Here is a 17,949-nt window from a genome sequence, read left to right as displayed (position 1 = left end):
GTTTGTGCAAGTTCATAAATGCCACGAAGTAGTTCAAAGTTCAGTTCACATAGTATAAATATGAATAGGTCACGTTCATAGTTTTTCAACTAGTTCAAAGTTCAGTTCATTTCAATATTTTTCGGTGAAAAGTGAGAATGAAAGACTGACCTGACCTTGGGGGCTGGCAGGGGGTGTTTCCTGATGACTTTGTGTGATTGTCAAGGACTTGTAGATATTTCCTCATACTGGAAGGATGCTTCAACTCCAAATGCCTTTTTGACGAGGCTGACGTGTGGGCTTTTTGGGTTTGCACATAAAGGTGACATTTTAACAGTCGGAATCTATGGGTGACAATACATACAACTCCCGTAAACAATCATAAGCGGAGGCATCTGCGTGTTCATCTTCACTTGCCATTTGAATTGACCGCACCGGTCCGTCGTTGCCATTGGATTGCTGGTTTGTTATGCTAGTGTGCGCATTGCTTCGTGGGTAATACCGTGTGGAAGCAAGTAGAGTACTTAACGTGTACCGCCGCCTGCTGGTAACATGTTGTAGCAGGAGCGCAAATATCTTTGGTCGAATAACTGCACAGTGGAAGCTGATTCTTGCATAATCTGTGCTAACTCAACAATGTTATTTGATATATCGAGTGAGAGTCAAGACGCAAGCATGTGCTTGTTTATGTGGCGCATTCCGACACGGGAGATGATGCAGCTGGACTAAAGAGAGCTGTTGCTGGGACTTTGTGGAGCACAAGGGTCCTGGTATTGAAATAAATGCATTCCATTAGGTCATCATCACAAATAACAGCTGGACCAGAGAATGGTTGCTTTAAACAAAACCCACAGTATTTTTATTATGATATACTTCAATGGTATTGAGAGGCATTTCTAAGATTTTGTGCGTCATGTAGGATAAGACTAAATCATATTAACATCTGCCTGGGATGGTTTGGCAAAAAAAAACCCAGAAGGGAATAGCTGCTTTACGGAAAGTGCTGCTACATGTTTCACAATCAGTGTTATAAGAAAACAATTCACTATGTAGGAAAGTGTTATTCTGCCACTACATTAATGGAGTTCAGGTTGAAAATACACACTAAACACGACCATACATCACATTGGACTGCTTTCAGAGACTATTTAGAAAGGGAAAACAAAATGTTACCCTGATAAGCGCCTGCAGTTGCTCAACAGTGCTAGGAATTCAGCTCTTCAAAATGTGTTGCAGATGTTCACCAAGAAGAAAGCTCGGAGTGCAAAGAAAGAAATGATCTTCCTAAGACAGGGATCCATGGACTCTGAGAAACTGGGAGGGCCTCGCATCCTCAACAGAGTGAGCCACACCTTGAGAACTTTAGAAGCCACTCTTTAGACACAGCACAATGCCATCTGACAGTCTTCTTGCAAATGTGCCAAATGTCATTTTTACACTGTCCTTCAGATTGACACAGCACACACCTCCAATCCTGTGAGACACGAATACATCGTAGTTTGCGTTCACTCGTCCACACTATGATGGAACTTCATTGAGGGGAATCACCTCTGCTGCCGTCTGCAATGGATTGTTGCTTTCCGCCCTTCTCCTGAGTAATAAAACATTTTGCAGTAGAAAGAGAATACTCACAACAAGAAAACAACACATTCTGGCCACTACACTATTCTGATTGTACAAGGATTATGTAACGTTTTGGTTCACGGTAGCCACGTTTTTCATCCAATCTTGCTCAAATTTCACAGTCATGTACTTAGGCCCTTAAATGTGTGTGTACCAAATATCGTGGCGATTCATCAAAACACTCTAAAGAAATGTGGTCAGATGTGTGTGTGTTTGGCAGAAAAGTAATAGCATTTGGGTTTTGACAAATTTTCACAATTCTTATACATTTTGAAAAAATGTCCCCCTGCCAACGAATCTTCACCAAATTTGGTGGACGTATGAAAAAGTCCCAAGAAGCCATGTTCAAAAACAGTACATCGGTCAGTTCGGTTCGAAGCAGCCAAACAACTTTGAGTACCTGAGCCCAAATCTCTACTATACTACTATAAGTATTTTATAAGTATTTCAGCCTGCGTCATTGGATTAGAGGGGTCATGGTAACAGTGGTTAAGCATAGGTCAGGGGTCAGCAACCCGCGGCTCCAGAGCCGCATGTGGCTCTCCAGCCTCTTTGTTGCGGCTCCCTTTGCAATGCTTGAATATTTTTTAGCACCCGTGTGGTGAAAATGCACGTCTTTGTTATGAGTTTACAAAAATCCAACTTTGTGTGAGACCATGAATGCATCCTGACTGAGTTCTGACTGGTGACTGAATGAGCAGACAGGATGCTATCCAGTTCTCTCTGACAGGTTAACATGAAGGGAAATGAGTAATACTTTGAGTTATTTGAGTTATTAATTATTATTAATGAGTTATTTGATGATTCTAAAAAATAAATTAGAGCTCATTTAAAAACAAAAGTTTATCTCCAGTACTAGCAAGAGTACTCCAACTCGTCTTTTTTTTCCCTCCAATGTTGTTTTAAACATACAACGTTTTGCGGCTCCAGGCTATTTTTCTTTAGTGGGCAAGTGGGTGAAATGGCTCTTTTCATAGTAAAGGTTGCCGACCCCTGGCATAGGTCAATACCAGTGCCCCCTAGTGGTGAGAAGAAATTACATCAAGTTTGCCACAAGCTTGACCTTACTTTTCCAGGGAGATGTCAAATTCAGTGCAAGTATGGAGCTTACCTTTTGCAAACAAAGAGGCCGATCCCGATTAGAGCAATGATGACTACTGAAACGCAGCTGATGACAACGACTGTGCTATGGCCAAGTCCTGCCAGGAAGAAATATCCAACATGAGCGTGTATTCGGTGGAAGCTCACTACAACGAGCGCCCAGCTTGTCCCGTTGCTCCCCACGACAAGTGAAATGCAAGAAGACGAGATTAGGTAGCTTTTATGAAACTATGATGACGCATGAAAGACTCATTAGTGGACAAACCAGTTGAGAGGTGTTTGCCAATGCTAGAATGCAGTATCTTCAGCTAGACATTCCCAACAAAACAATGTTAAAGGCTTGCATTTGCAACATCACAATAATAAAAATGTCATACAAGCAAAATACTACCTATTTTGGTCTCCAAATGAGAATTTGTGGGGTTGTCATGTTCCAGGCTAGCCGTCACAGCATCTGGACAAAGAGCCAAACTGGGGTCAAGTCATTACGCTGTAATGTTACATGTGCAAAAAAAACATGCATGGACTTATACAGATGATAATCCTCACTTTTCATCAACGTAATATTAACAGTTGTTTACATCCAAGTTCAATTCCACTCTCAGCCATCTCTGTGTGGAGTTTGCACGTTCATGTTCTCTTTATTTTGAATAAAATGTACTCGCATTTATAGAAATCAGGGGGGAAAAACCATCACATTTTTTTTATTTTTCAGTATACAAAAAATATTCAATATGTAAATAAGGAATCCTACTTTGTGGATGTTGTGAAATAATGTCAGTAATGTCACTGACACTGATATTTTTTTTTAGAAGGGGTTAGGATTAAATCAATTCTGCTTCTTCCTACTGCTTTTCAGACCTGTTGTTGACTGTATTGTTGACTTGGGCAAGTCCACTCACCTGTTTTGGTGCTGTTAGATGCTTGTGGTGTGCCCCTCGGGTCAACTGACGAGTACATACAGAAATTAGCCAGAGACAACGACAATGTACCCATTGCATGGCCGTAGACGACCACAACATATGCCACCTGGCATTCTCTTGATTGCTATGTACACAGTACTGTGAAAAAGTCTAAAGCGACCACTAAATTGATTGTTTTAACCACGTTTTTCACTGATCTGCACTCTATGAGGTGACACTGTAGTTCTATACGTTCACTGAAGCACTGTTAAGACAATATACTTAATGACAGACTAGGACTTTGGCACAGTACAGTGTTTAATGCGCATGCTAATTGTTCAAGTTCTATTAGTACTATTATTACCACGCATGAAAACTTACCTATGCATGTGAGGTGTGGCGTGGACCATCGTGAATCAGGTTGGCATTTGATGAGGTTTGATGTCCCTGCTTTCCTCACGTAGCCTTTGACGCAGGTATAACGGAAAGTTTTGTTCATCTGGTGGCAGTCGGGAGGCTCGGTCCAATTCAAAGGCGGGATTTCTGAGCACAGGCATTCATTTGGCTCTGGAAGACGCAGGGATGACAAAACCTCAAGGATGTGAAGGATAGAAGGATGTGTGTATAATCTGACCAAAAAGAACCAAGCCAAACACAAATGACGTGGGAGATGTAAATAACAAAACAAAGCATGCATATCTATAGTCAAGTCAACGGGTTAAACTGGATTACCAACAAAGGAGTGTAAAATGAAATGTTATCTGCGGGAACAGCGGAAATAATACAAAGCTATAGTGAGAGGTTTTGTACAATAAACAAACATTATAAGCAGATGCCATAAGTCTATATTATTATTAAAAAGTAGGAAATACAGACTGTTAAGAAGTAATCAAACAACAACTCCAAGGAGCATGAAATATGCACATTTGAAAATCGTATTTATAAACAATCTTTGCAAATCCACAGGCTAGGTCATTTCATTGAGTACACCTGCACTGTCTATTGTGATGCTTATAATCAATGTTGATTAAATGCAAAAATATTCTATTTTGGTGCAGGTTTATTATCTTTTAAACATGACTAGACTGCACACGATGTGAACCTTTGTATGGAATGATATTTGTCTTTTTAAAAGTTACTAGCACACGAATCAAACAATGGGGTACTAGTTTAAAGGAGAAAACACACGACCATAATGTAGGATGCTGGCTGTGCTGGGGATGAGTTGACAAGTCAACAGAATAGACGTTTAGAGAAGAGTTATGCACTTACCGCCGGTGGAGTAGTGCACTGCACCGAGTCGACTCACCATCACCAGGCAGCCGTAAAGCAAAAGTGATCTCAAATCCATCTGACGGTTCTACGGAAAAATTAAAAACACGTTTGTCAACCAAGCACTAGCACGTGGACCCCATTTTCTCAATGCAAACGTGACTTTCACTTTTAGCCACCAATACACCTCCTCTTCACGGTTCTGGCACAAAAAGTCATTTGCAATATATCATGTCTGCTGGACGCCATGTTTGTAGTTCCGTATCAAAAACGCAGCTCTCTTTCTTTTCCCCATGAACAATGTATTCATGTACGTCCGTGTGTTAACATCGAAAGAATAGTGACTAGTAAAACCCAGCAAATTGGATTATTCGACAAAATCAATTCCGTCAAGACGGTCGTGTTCCAATTTAAATCATCCAGCCGCTAGGTGGCACAAGCCGTACAAAGCCATGGTCGTTGCCTGTCGCTCTTGCCTTGCTGGTTGCTGCCTCAGGATACGACATGGCTGTATGTTAAATGTGCAGCAAGAATTGTTGGTTTTAATTCAGCTAATAACTGCATAACTCAACATAAACCTGGTACGTCAACATAATCACTAACGGTGCTACCTTTTATAGTCGCTACACCGCAGACGAAAGTACTGCCTAATTCTATTGTTTTTAGCTAGCGTTAGCATGCAGCTAGTTTCTCGTGGCCTGCTCGGTTGGAAATACCACTAAATATTGATATCAAATGATAGGCATGATATATGATATATGCAGCCGACATCTGTTCGATACTGGAGGAATCGAACAGTGTGGTTAGAGTGTAGTAAGACCCGGTTCTCTTTTTAGTTAGTTATTAGTTATTCACATGGATGTTTACTTAATTTCTTTCTTATTCTAGCCACCCATGACACTCATTGTGAGTAGCAGCGAACCATTTAGGGACCCATGAATGATATATTGTTTGCGTTATATAAAAACACGATTGTAGACTGTTAATTAAAATGGAACATCTACTGCACCTGCAGATAATGTCCTTGTATGATGACCTCGGGGTGGGTGCAAGTGACACCAAAACCGAAGGATGGTCCAAAAACTTCAAGCTCCTGCAGTCCCAGCTGAAGGTGAAGAAGGCTGCGCTGAGTCAAGCTAAGGTATGCATATCTATTTATAAGACATTATCAATACAAGCCCTGTTGTACCTGAGTATGGACATGTATGTACTTGTATGCAGACTCATCGGATAAAGCAAACAACTGTCTTGGCTCCTGTTATTGATCTGAAGCGAGGAGGCCCCAGTGAAGACAGACAAATCTCAGACACGCCTCCGCATACTGTTGGTGCCCTAAAGGTCAGCCCTGACTTCATTTAAACCAATTTTATCATTTATCCGTCCTTTAAATATGTAATGTGGACATGGTGGGCTTTTTTTTTTTAAGGATCCAGTGCCCAGTGGATTCTCGTCGGGAGATGTACTGATCCCGCTTGCAGACGAGTATGACCCGATGTTCCCCAATGACTATGAGAAGGTGATGAAGCGGCACAGAGAGGAGCGACAGCGGCAGAGGGAGCAGGAGCGACAGAAGGAGATAGAGGACAGAGAAAAGTAAGGCTAAATGTTATAAAATCAGATTCTCGAGTCCACAAGTATTTAGATTAGAGATGCACAATATTTTTTTTCCAAACCTTTCTGCTTCTCAAGACTAATATTGTACTGTTAAGCGATAACGTTTGTATGTACTTTTTAAATATAGATTTAACTGTAGTTTGTGCACACCTGTAGGTACGATGGACTCGAACTAATTTGGATTTCACAAACTGTACCTGTTTGTCGTAATCAAATATCATGACATTACCACTACCACATCATTACTATCAGGAGAACCTGAGTATAGAGCGGAGGTGTCACCTGCTGTGGCCCTACAAAGTGCACAATATACGGACACATGCTTTGAGTAGCCTGTGTGCTATAGTTCCCCTCATATCTGCCTGATAATTATGGTGCACCCATAATTTATGAATATACTGTTTTGCTCAGGAAAAGGAAGGAAAGACATGAAGGAGGTGCGCCGAGTGGCTTCTCGAGATTCCCAGCTGCAGAGGAAGATTCTGATGAGGATGACGATTATGAGAAAGAGCGGCGGAAACGAAGTGAGCCTTTTGAAATGATGCCGATGTACAACTCGACACCTAGAACACATTATGATGTCAGTAAACTAGTTATTTATGTGGGTCTTTTTCTCAGGTATGGGTGGTGCCGCCATTGCCCCGCCTTCATCGCTCGTGGACCGGGATGGTAAGTTATAGGGATTTTCTGGCATGAAATACATTTTAGTCATATTCAATTCAACTTAATATCGTTTGTTTACATGAACAAGGCCCATCCTCGTACTCATATGAGGATGAAGGTCGTCCTGTCAGAGGCTCCAAGGCCGCCATCCCTCCACCTATGTATGAGGACTCGGACGGGCCACGTTCTCCACCTGGACCAACCAGTTCCTTCCTGGCTAACATGGGGTGTGTAGGAGCTAAATGCCAATGCATCTCACAAATACTAGCAACACCCCTCCCTCCCCAATGTAACTGTACCTCTTCCTGCAGAGGTACCGTCGCGCACAAAATCATGCAGAAGTATGGCTTCAAAGAAGGCCAGGGCCTGGGAAAGCACGAGCAAGGCTTGAGCACAGCGTTGTCTGTGGAGAAGACGAGCAAAAGAGGCGGAAAAATCATCATCGGGGACGCTGCAGAGAAAGGTGTGCTCTTCTCTTGTTTGTCACACACTTATTGTGTATTTTCATACCATCTTCACACACACGTTGACTTTCCGGTGTTTGTCCTAGCAGGAGGAGCGCTCCAAGCAGGTGCTGCTGATATTCCTGGAGGAGCAGGTTGGACTTCACTCTCTTCATTTTCTCTCTTATACACAAATATTTTGCCATAGTACATGCATTATTTCTATAGTTTGAATGCACAAATAGGCATGCATTCATGTGAGGAAACTCGGGTTCGGATAAGTTCAGGTGTAAGATGACCTATATATGCACCGCAATGTTTCTTTGTGCTCTGCTGTTGAGGTCATTCATTTTCAGGACAGCATAGCTGTATAAAAGCACAGTATTGCAAAACAAGCAGCACCATAGAAAAGTTTCCACATTTTCAATTGTATTGAATGACGCTGCATGTCTTAACAATACAATTTGATATGATACAGGGTACAGTTGGCATACCCCTTTCTGTCAATATTTTCTGAAGGGGAAAAAAAAAATCCATCACATGACCTTTTATCTCCTAGTGGACTCCAAGAAGTCTGATGCAAACCCGCTCACAGAGATCCTCAAAAACCCGACCAAAGTGGTCCTGCTGAGGGTACGTCTGCATGTTTCCAGTCTGTTATTTCTGCAAAAGTAAAACAAAAAGTGCAAACATTACTAACAGTGACATGAGAACAACTCATTTGAAGATTTCTTTCAATGAGATTTAACCTTTGTCCCCTATGCAAATCACTTTGTGCTACAGAATATGGTGGGCCGGGGAGAGGTGGACGAAGACCTGGAGGGGGAGACCAAAGAAGAATGCGAGAAATACGGGAAAGTGATTAAATGTGTCATTTTTGAGGTAAGCAAGGACAAGAAACGGAACCTGTTATTGTATTCTGTGTGACGAAACATCTCTTTTTGTTTTATTTCTTGAGATTGCTGATGTACCAGATGACGAAGCCGTCAGGATATTTCTGGAGTTTGAAAGGGTGGAATCGGCCATCAAAGGTTTGTATCTATTACCTGAACATTCCAGAGGAGATGACTGGTACTTGGATTTTAGTTTAGTGCAAATTAAAGCAGCTGTATATCGGATAGCTGTTCAACCTGATGTAATGGTATTACTTTCTCACTGCCATTGCATAAGCGCTCTATTATTGTGGGCGAAAAGTGTGTTCCTTTCTAATTGAGTTGGCCCAGATCAGAAACGAGGTGAGACTGCGTTCCCTGTGGTGTTATATCATTATCATCTCCCAGCGGCACCGGGACGAACCAGCCTTACATCACAACTCTCAAAGCAGGACACTAAAGAAAACCACAACAAATAAATGAAAATATAATGATTTTTTATTTCACTGGTGAGCATTTGTCAGGCTGTGAGTTATTTATGAGCACAATGCAGCAAAATACATATTTCTTTTCATCAAATTGCTGGCACTCAAAGCTTCTTGGCCCCATGGAGGGTTAACAGGCTCACAGACAATGAGTCAGCAATGTGTACAGTGCTTGCTTAGGGCAATGGATTTTGTGGAACGATACAGTAGAGGGTAAATTGACTAGTTTGTGTAATACTGTCCAAAAACCGATATATTTTCATCAAAAGTGTCCTAATGAAAGCTTTTGACATCTTTTGCTGTTGCCAGTTACTGTTTTGACACGAATAGAACATTGTATTTTTCCTTTTGGGGGGGGGGGGGAGTCTCTGAAAGACAAGTCGTCTTATATTTGGCTTCTAGAAATGTACTGTATGTGCAAAGTAACATTATGTAAAGCTCAATGTGGTACTTTGCATTAGCTAAGACAACATGATGTACTGTAAGTACAAACATATCAATGCAGAATGATAGTATTACATCATCTTTGCTTACCAAGATATGCATTCATTGTTTGTTTCTTCTGCAGCTGTGGTGGATCTGAACGGACGTTATTTCGGCGGACAGGTCGTCAAAGCCTGCTTCTACAACCAAGACAAATTTCGAGTTTTTGACCTGGGCGAGCAATTATGAAGGCATCATTTCCTGTCATGTACATAAACCCCTCCTTTTTTTAATATTCCTATTCAATGTCAGAGATTTAGATTTTGTTGTGGGATGAAAAACACCTCATGCCGACAGAATAAAGGGTGAAACTCCACTTTGCGGGTGTTAAAATCATTTTAGCAACAATGGGGCAAGAGAAAACTAAACCAAGCACGCCGCCTTGCTTGAGGAGCTCACTCTTTCCAAGAAACCTACTTGTCTCATTTAACCCATCTCCCAGTAGTGTTAACACGTCTCCAGTGAACTGAGAATTGTACCTCGGTGTGCCTCAGCCTCATTCAGAACTTATGTAAGTGGTCCAGAGGGCCCCCGAAGGTTTTTGGGTGGGCGGACGTCAGCAGCAGGAATCCCTCAGGAGCAACTGTATTAATAATGTAGGAATATTGTCAGCGTCCTTTAGTGGAGTACATTTATGCTATGGCCTGCAAGGACAAACATTGTTAAGCATACAAAGTAAAATGCAAACTATTCATAGGTTTGTTTGGAAAAGTCAAATCAGATCTGTGGCCACATGTTGGTAGCGTGTCCCGAGCGTGCATCAGCCATCGCATCAACTAATTTGACTGGCATTTGGAAAGGTAACCTATTAATCTCTGACCCACATACCATCCAGTGAGACTTGAGATGAGGCGGACAGGTCATGATGCCTGGCTTAAAGGGTCACGGTATGTTTATATGGCTGCGTAGGTTGACCTAGATATGCCGTCCCATTTCTCAATAATATGAGCCTTGATACATGCCTATTGAGTATGTAAACACACTGGTAGATACACGAATGCCAATACAATAGAGTGACACTTTCAGATATTTTTTTCCCTCTATGCAGCCCCCACTGTAAAAATGAGACACCCCCGCCTTACTAGCAAGTATTTTGTGCGTTTTGTATGACAACTCTACATTAAATCCTGTTTTTTGTTATAATTATTGTCATTGAGTAATTTAAGGATTAACAATACAATACATGGAGTATCAATGCCTCTTCCTGTAAAAGTTTGAAAAGAGTGTTCCTATCAGGCCAAACAAGCCAGACAAAACCAACAAGTTTTGGTTTCACAATCTGAATTTCTACCTTTTCACTTGAGACTCTGAAATATCTGAATCCTTCTCATGGAGAGTTGACCATGCTTTTTTCAATTTAAAGTTTACCAGCAAATAAATACATTGACTGAAGTATAGTGTTGATGTGACTAAGTAGTGTGGTAAGGAAATGATTGTTTCACTGGTTGTTTGAAGCTTCATTCATAGACGCCACTCCAAATTGCAATAATTGTACTTTTTTGTACAGCTCCTAAGCTGTCTCCCCACCATATTATTTTGTTTTGTATATGAGGTATTTATGAGGCTTTTACAAACACGTATGAATGAGTAATTACTCCTGATGACTCAGTGGTAGACCCAGGAGAGGAGTGACAATCAGCACGTTTCACTTATGAGGCAACAGCCAGAAATAGAGAACAATGTAATTGCGTCACAACAAATGTGGCTTGAAATAATAATTCATTTAATAATGAAATGATAACACTCAGTTGCAATAATAATATTGGGCAAAAAGAGAATTACCCAGAAGCACAAAACAAAATTTTGAGGCCATTTTATAAAACATCCTGTAATATCTAAAATGACCACAACGTGTCGCTGTGGCTTCCTCTCGTATTCGTGTTTCGTCATCCAGTCACGTTGTTCTCCAGCCGGGCGGGGTTAAAAGGCGGACTTGCGGCGCAGACCGGCATTTGATAGCGACTCAACGCTTCTTAGCAGGTATTCAACAGTCCGGTTTGTTGCAACTGAACTGACGCGTCTCTTTACTCAGCAACCACCAGCTTTTTTTTGGTAGATTTTTATTTTATTTTTGATCGAGGAGCTTCCCACTTATCCTGTGCGGCTTTTCAGTCCTCAAGGAATGCCCAGAGAGCTGACCCAGAATAGGATCCAAAAGATCTGGGTTCCTACCAAGGATGACAAGCCGGCGCCCCGGAGAGGTAAAATACTTTTTATTGTTATTTTGCTGCAACCACACCGACCATTCTACATAATATCAACGTGTGCGATTACAGCCATGTTCCCATTTCATTGCTATGCTACCCGTTAATGACCTCTATAATGCTAACGGTCTCCTAATGCTGACGACTCCACCTGCATGTTTAGTACCCTCTATAATTACCTTAACCAGACTATTGCACGTTTTATGACCATAGTAAGTTATGGGAGCAGATAATAGCTATAGCACTTGCCCTACATGAGGCGTGACTTGGCACCGGCACCCGTCACCATAGTAACTCCATTGCGCCGCAACCTGCTTGTGATGCTGCAAAAACCCGACGCTTTATTGGCCGGAAAGCAACGCGCGTGGATGGTGCGACACTTGATGCTTTACTGATGCGGCAGCAAAACTACTGCATGATTCCTAAATTAAGAGTTCCTTTAAATACATTCAGTCCATAACGCTATAACGATTTTTTTAAAATAGGAAAAACATAAAATATCAAAAAATGCAATAAAAACTAAAATATTTTTCAATGAATATTGGCTTGTTATTGCTGTGCCACCCCCACCCCCATTTAAAAGCATTCAAGGGGGCTTCATCTTGCTTGTGACAAGACGAAAAAAAAAACATGTTTTTGTTTACGTCCTGAGGGGAACACTGACTGTTATAGTATAACACGGGATATGTTAGCTAAAGAATGATGGGCGGTTTTGTGCAAAAGGTGAGACGGAGCTGCTGCTGGTGTCTGACTGTCAATTAACTCTTAATCTCTTTTTCCGTTCATGTGGTTCTTGTGTTATGGAAACAAGATTAGTCAGTTGGCACAGGTGATGATCTACTGTATAGTGCAGTGCGGCAACGAATGGATGGCGCCCAAGTTGGCTGCATGTGACATCAAATTGCTGAGTAATTACATCAACCTGAAAGGGATTCTTAGCTGTGTGTATCATAAAGGGAAATGGGCGAGGGTGCAGGGCAAGTGTAAACAGCTCAAGACTCTAAAGGCAGGGCAAACACGCCGTGAGTTTAAAACCTGGTTATTGCATTCCTGTAAGTCAAGACTGTTGTCTCGACAGTGGCTGGGTCCCCCCACCTTGCCAACCCCCCGACCGTCATCGTGATGGTCGGGCTGCCGGCTCGAGGCAAGACGTACATGTCCAGGAAACTCACACGCTACCTCAACTGGATCGGCATGCCCACCAAAGGTAGAAGCACAGCTCATTCAGTGACTCACCAGTGAAGCGGTAGCGACGTCTCATGTTCATGTTTGCCGCCTGCAGTTTTCAACGTGGGGGAGTACCGCAGGGAGGCGGTCAAGAACTACAGCTCCTATGATTTCTTTAAGCCTGAAAATGAATGTGCAGTGAAGATCAGGCAGTAAGTGTGTAAACACACACACACACAACTAAGAACCAGTTTCCAGTGCAAATCCGAGAACTCATAAAAGTGTCTTTCCCCTGCAGGCAATGTGCCTTAGCAGCCCTGAGGGACGTCAAGTCCTACTTGCAGGATGAGGGAGGCCAAGTAGCGGTACGTTTTCCATCACTTTTTTTGTTTCCAGCTTTTAGAAATCTGTTCATGAGTGACAATTATGTCTCCATGCAGGTCTTCGATGCAACAAACACAACGAGGGACAGGAGAGAGATGATCCTCCAGTTCGGCCGTGAGAATGGCTTTAATGTACGTGTGTTGTCACTATGGCGACCTGATCGATGAAGCTGTACAGCGTAGCAACTGCATTGTCTTTTTCCTGCAGATCTTTTTCATCGAGTCCGTCTGTGATGATCCTAACGTCATTGCGTCCAATATAATGGTGAGTAATGCAATTATTGTAGGTGATTTGGAGCCTAGCAAACAAATGTCTGACTGTCTGTCTTCCTTCCTGTACAGGAAGTGAAGGTGTCCTGTCCAGATTACAAAGACTGCAACAAGACTGATGCCATGTTGGACTTCCAAAGGAGAATTGAATGTTACAAAGCTAGCTACCAACCTCTAGACCCTGATCAGCATGACAGGTAAGCATCCATCTTCCCAGCACACAATCAAGCTCACTGTCACGTCGTTCATGCTCTTTTATTTCCTGTCCATGCAGGGATCTATCCTTCATCAAGGTGATCGATGTGGGCCGCCGCTTCCTGGTCAACCGCATCCAAGACCACATCCAGAGCAAGATCGTCTACTACCTGATGAACATCCACGTCCAGCCACGTACCATCTACCTGTGTCGACACGGAGAGAGCACAGATAACCTGGAGGGACGGCTGGGGGGTGATGCCGGCCTCTCGCCGAGGGGCAGACAGGTGGGGCAGACCCCCGCGATGATATGACTCGTCAATGGAAGCCGGGTTGTGATGGTCGTCTCCGTTCTTGTTGTAGTTTTCTGCAGCCTTGGCGGCGTTTGTGGAGGAGCAGCAGCCGAAGAATCTTAAGATCTGGGCCAGTCAGTTGTGTCGCAGCATCCAGACCGCCGAGCATCTGGGGGTCCCGTACGAGCAGTGGAAGGCTCTCAATGAAATAGATGCGGTGGGTGTTGCTTTTCTTTTCCTCATTAAATAGTCTCCATTTTAATGTCTTAACGTTGGTCCTTGCAGGGAGTGTGTGAGGAGATGACGTACGATGAGGTTAAAGAGAAATTCCCTGAAGAGTTTGCCCTGAGGGATGAAGATAAATACTACTACCGCTACCCTGCTGGAGAGGTATGCTTCCACTCAACGACATCTGCTCAGCATCATCACATCACAGCCAATTTGCCAAAATAAACCAAACTAATCAAGCACATCATTTTCCCCCACTGTTGATTTTAGTCCTACCAGGACCTGGTCCAGAGGGTGGAGCCGGTCATCATGGAGCTGGAGCGTCAGGAGAACGTTCTGGTCATCTGCCACCAAGCTGTCATGCGTTGCCTCCTTGCCTACTTCCTGGATAAAAGTGCAGGTGGGAAGAAAAAGCTGCAGTTTTAACTCGTGCACTGTAAAAAAAATCCAAGTTGACTCAACTTAAAATTTGTAACCTCGCTTCTTTAAAATTTGGATTAAATCTAGCAAATTATTTCAGGTAATTTCAACTCACAATTAAGTTTCTCCAACTTAAAAGATCAAGTTCACGTGACTTATTGCTTTGTTTTGGGAACTTTCTTTATTAGGTCAAATGAACAAATATTTTTGTTGTATGAACAATAGAACTCAAGTAATCTCAACTCACTTTTGATTTAGTCGAACTAATTAGCTCAAGTAAATTCAACTCACAATTAAATTAAATTTGCTAATCTGATTTGAAAATGAGTTGAGATTACTTGATTTACATTGTTGATACGACCAAAATATTTGGTTATTTGACCTAAAAAATGAAGTTCCCACAACAAATCATTAAGTGGGACAGCATCACGTCGTGATTATCATATCTTTTTTATGTGTTGTAGATGAGATGCCCTACCTGAAGTGTCCCCTGCATACAGTGCTGAAGCTCACCCCTGTGGCCTACGGGTGCAAAGTGGAGTCCATCTCTCTAAAAGTGGAGGCGGTGAACACTCACAGAGAAAGACCAGAGGTAATACTTCATTGTTCATCAGTAGCCCGGCCTGCATCTTGCAGCTAATGATTCATATTATCCGTACAGGAGGTGAAGAGGGGTCCCGGAACTTTGATCAGGAGGAACAGCGTGACTCCCCTGACCAGCCCCGAGTCAAACATTAAGAAACCTCGCATAGACGATCTGGATGAAGCTCCCATCCAGGAGCTCCCTCACTCGGTGGCTTCACTGGCCCTTTGCAGCCCGACACACCTCCCTCTTGCACTGGCCGGCCAGGTAGGTTCATCACAAAGAAAAATAATCACCATTAATAATGCTCACCTTCTTATATGTAAGACCGCACGTGTGCTCACTTACTTATATTTATATCACCCTGCTTCTTCTTTTCCTCTGCTGCCTTCACTTGCACCTCACCATGCAGCACTGGCTGGGTAAAGTTTGCCTGTAAGTACAAGTTGCTCACTTCTTTGTTATGTTTTCTTATTTTCATAAAATGTTTACTTGAAGAAATCTATTTGCAAAGTTTCAATGACATTTTGTAGCAGGATATGTTGTCATCAAATAGTTTGTGTACGTGCGTTGGACTTAAAAAAAGAAGTGATGGGAACTGACACCAGGGAGGGAGTACCAGCTCTTCTTACTAACATAACAAGGAAGGGGGAAGCACTCTTTTCACAACACGCCCCTTCGTACTTGCATTGTGCTTCTTACGGTTAAAGTGTGCTGATTCACCCTAACTACTTGACTGTGGGTGTGGATTTATTCTGGCTTCTTCAAAGACAAAGTGTCCTCCTATTTGGAAGCGGTTTCGCTGTTAGTCTTTCAAAGCTAAACACAACCGAAGCTATTGCTTCATAGCTCTCCCAGCAGCCACAGTAGAAATATGGGCAAAAGTATTAGGTCGCCCACAGGAAGTGAAAATGAAAGCCGGTTGCCTGTATTGCTACTTGCCACCAAAGCCATCCAACCTCTTTTGTCCATGTAGCGCAGGCGTGTATACGTGTACTTTGGACACCCCAGCTACACCCTTTTCTACACCTTGTGGTTCAACTCTAGACCACCAAATAGTGTTATATTGCCAAGATGACAGCTGAGAAGTGTTTACTAGTGCTGTCCTAGTGCTGTGCTTGTATCCACCAGTGCACAAAAAGCAGCATGGAAGCTTGACAAAGAAGCAAAACAATGACGCAAACATCAGCGCTTAGGGCGTAGTAGTCTATGTGGAAAAGAGGTGTGATTACGCTCACCGTTTCCTTCACCTTCAAAGACAAAGGACAAAGGAAGTGTCATTCTACTTTTGTTACCACACATGCTGCGTGTGTGTGTGTGTGTGTGTGTGTGTGAGCCTGCTTCTTTAACAATTAGCTGAGGATTAAGAGGGTGTCGGTTCATTCATTGTTGGCGGCTGTCATGCACGCTACACCTTCTAAAAATACCAACACAAAAGCGGTGATGTAACTTGTAGGAAAGGCATGACACCGTAAGAGATGACAAACAAAAGGAGATCTTTGTGGTATTGTTTGCTAAAACCACTGCAGCATATTCGCAGCGTAGCGTGAGTGTTAACGTTAGTGGTGTCTTTGTGTGCGTTTGCAGGACCTGAGGAGACACTCGTGTGGCCGCCAGGACGTCCCGCAGCACTGCCTTTGAGAACGGCACGAGTCCTCCTGAGTCCTGAAAGTGTAAAACTCACTCATAAATCTCTTTGAAATGAAAAAAGGATCTTATTTTTCACATTATGGTATTTAAATGATACGGTCTGATCAATCCAAAGATGTCACTTCAACGCAAAAATCATCACTTCCATGCCTTCAAGATATTTTTACTAATCGATTTGTAAGCAAACTGTGATTCATTTAAATATCAATTCTATTATGTGTTGTCATTGGATTGTATTTGTTACGCTGTTTTTTTGATGTGTCAAGGCGGAGCCAGATTTTTCAATCGACATGCCACTAAATGATTTTGCACATTCAGAATGCATTCAGTTTGAATTTTTATGTGTCACAGTGTCTTTAATGTGCTTCGTTCCAAGCTGATTTTTGCCGTAGAGTGCCTGTAGTGCTTGTTTTCCAAGCCTATCGCTTTCTCTGATGATACGTTTTACCACCTAATAACCTCACATATCATTCAAATAGCTAACACTGAACTGGACTGAATTGAACAGGGTTCCTCTCGGCACTGTCATTTCTTAAGTTCCTTGCTGTCGTTGTTTGCTACGCACAAATGTAAGCACCTCTATTTTTCTCTTAGGGAAGCGTGCTGGTAATAATATGTCTGTAAATATCAGTGTACATACAGTCAAAGTGGAGATGGATGGAATTTTCTGGGAGTCTTGTATGAAAATGTTATGTTTAAATGGCATGTTAGTTTGACATACTTGAAAAGTGTTTTTTTTTTTAAATTGCTTTATTTATTTTTGTGTCGTTTTTGAGAAGAGAGCGGGACGTGACTATTTGAACCTGACTGCTATGCAGGAAAGGACAGTCTGTTGTGTTGATTTTGCATCTGCTGGACCAATAAACCGACTATGGAAAAATACACTACGCTTCCCATGTTGTCTCTTTTACATCTTCTAACTGTGGCGATATGAAGCGTTCACATCGTGTTCCGTGTTCTTGTAAATCCACTATCACACCCGTTTTCGCCACTGATGAGTCACCGACTATTTGCTGATAAGACGACTGGTGCAATTCAGGATGTTGTACAGTTGTTTGAGATTATTGATTATTGACTCTATGGCAGAGTTGGTTGGTAAAATAATAATGAGTGGCTACA

The 17,949-nt window shown here is 42.3% G+C and overlaps 4 protein-coding genes across 5 annotated transcripts in view; 2 read left to right on the top strand and 2 right to left on the bottom strand.

Moving 5' to 3' along the window:
* Positions 1–816: 816 nt before the first annotated feature.
* On the bottom strand, positions 817–8,242 carry il15ra (interleukin 15 receptor subunit alpha). Its single transcript, XM_058077983.1, has 12 exons — positions 8,183–8,242; positions 7,454–7,520; positions 7,234–7,371; positions 6,341–6,476; positions 5,887–6,028; positions 4,878–4,965; positions 3,987–4,172; positions 3,606–3,650; positions 3,095–3,157; positions 2,714–2,801; positions 1,528–1,570; positions 817–1,453 (listed from the first exon to the last, which is right to left on the bottom strand). The coding sequence occupies exons 1-12, from the start codon at positions 8,240–8,242 to the stop codon at positions 1,313–1,315; spliced, it is 1,197 nt and encodes a 398-aa protein (XP_057933966.1). The 3' UTR covers positions 817–1,312.
* On the top strand, positions 5,313–9,753 carry rbm17 (RNA binding motif protein 17). 2 transcript variants are annotated; one of them, XM_058077370.1, is made up of 13 exons: positions 5,313–5,458; positions 5,893–6,018; positions 6,099–6,215; positions 6,304–6,470; positions 6,903–7,015; positions 7,110–7,160; positions 7,243–7,381; positions 7,466–7,617; positions 7,708–7,752; positions 8,157–8,230; positions 8,381–8,479; positions 8,556–8,628; positions 9,523–9,753. In XM_058077370.1, exons 2-13 carry the CDS (start codon positions 5,896–5,898, stop codon positions 9,624–9,626), a joined length of 1,257 nt encoding a protein of 418 aa, XP_057933353.1. In that variant the 5' UTR covers positions 5,313–5,458; positions 5,893–5,895; the 3' UTR covers positions 9,627–9,753. The 2 variants fall into 2 exon arrangements, with proteins under 2 accessions (XP_057933353.1, XP_057933351.1); XM_058077368.1 differs by having other exon boundaries at positions 7,705–7,752.
* The window catches only part of LOC131132093 (anoctamin-1-like), a 102,885-nt gene continuing 93,282 nt past the window's right edge, over positions 8,347–17,949 (bottom strand). Inside the window, exons 30-36 of the mRNA XM_058077360.1 lie at positions 16,771–16,845; positions 15,529–15,613; positions 15,076–15,435; positions 12,878–14,561; positions 9,917–10,020; positions 9,489–9,577; positions 8,347–8,413 (exon numbers count right to left, since the gene is read on the bottom strand). The gene's annotated coding sequence lies outside the window, so the exon portion shown is untranslated. The remainder of the gene's footprint in view (positions 8,414–9,488; positions 9,578–9,916; positions 10,021–12,877; positions 14,562–15,075; positions 15,436–15,528; positions 15,614–16,770; positions 16,846–17,949) is intronic.
* pfkfb3 (6-phosphofructo-2-kinase/fructose-2,6-biphosphatase 3) lies at positions 11,371–17,700 on the top strand. The gene is made up of 15 exons (XM_058077365.1): positions 11,371–11,638; positions 12,720–12,848; positions 12,924–13,020; positions 13,107–13,173; positions 13,249–13,323; positions 13,400–13,456; positions 13,534–13,658; positions 13,736–13,943; positions 14,020–14,166; positions 14,235–14,339; positions 14,448–14,577; positions 15,062–15,189; positions 15,259–15,447; positions 15,593–15,615; positions 16,768–17,700. Exons 1-15 carry the CDS (start codon positions 11,560–11,562, stop codon positions 16,772–16,774), a joined length of 1,566 nt encoding a protein of 521 aa, XP_057933348.1. The 5' UTR covers positions 11,371–11,559; the 3' UTR covers positions 16,775–17,700.

Source organism: Doryrhamphus excisus, chromosome 7, assembly GCF_030265055.1.
Source record: "Doryrhamphus excisus isolate RoL2022-K1 chromosome 7, RoL_Dexc_1.0, whole genome shotgun sequence".
Classification (NCBI taxonomy): domain Eukaryota; kingdom Metazoa; phylum Chordata; class Actinopteri; order Syngnathiformes; family Syngnathidae; genus Doryrhamphus; species Doryrhamphus excisus.
This window is presented reverse-complemented; position numbering and strand designations above follow the sequence as displayed.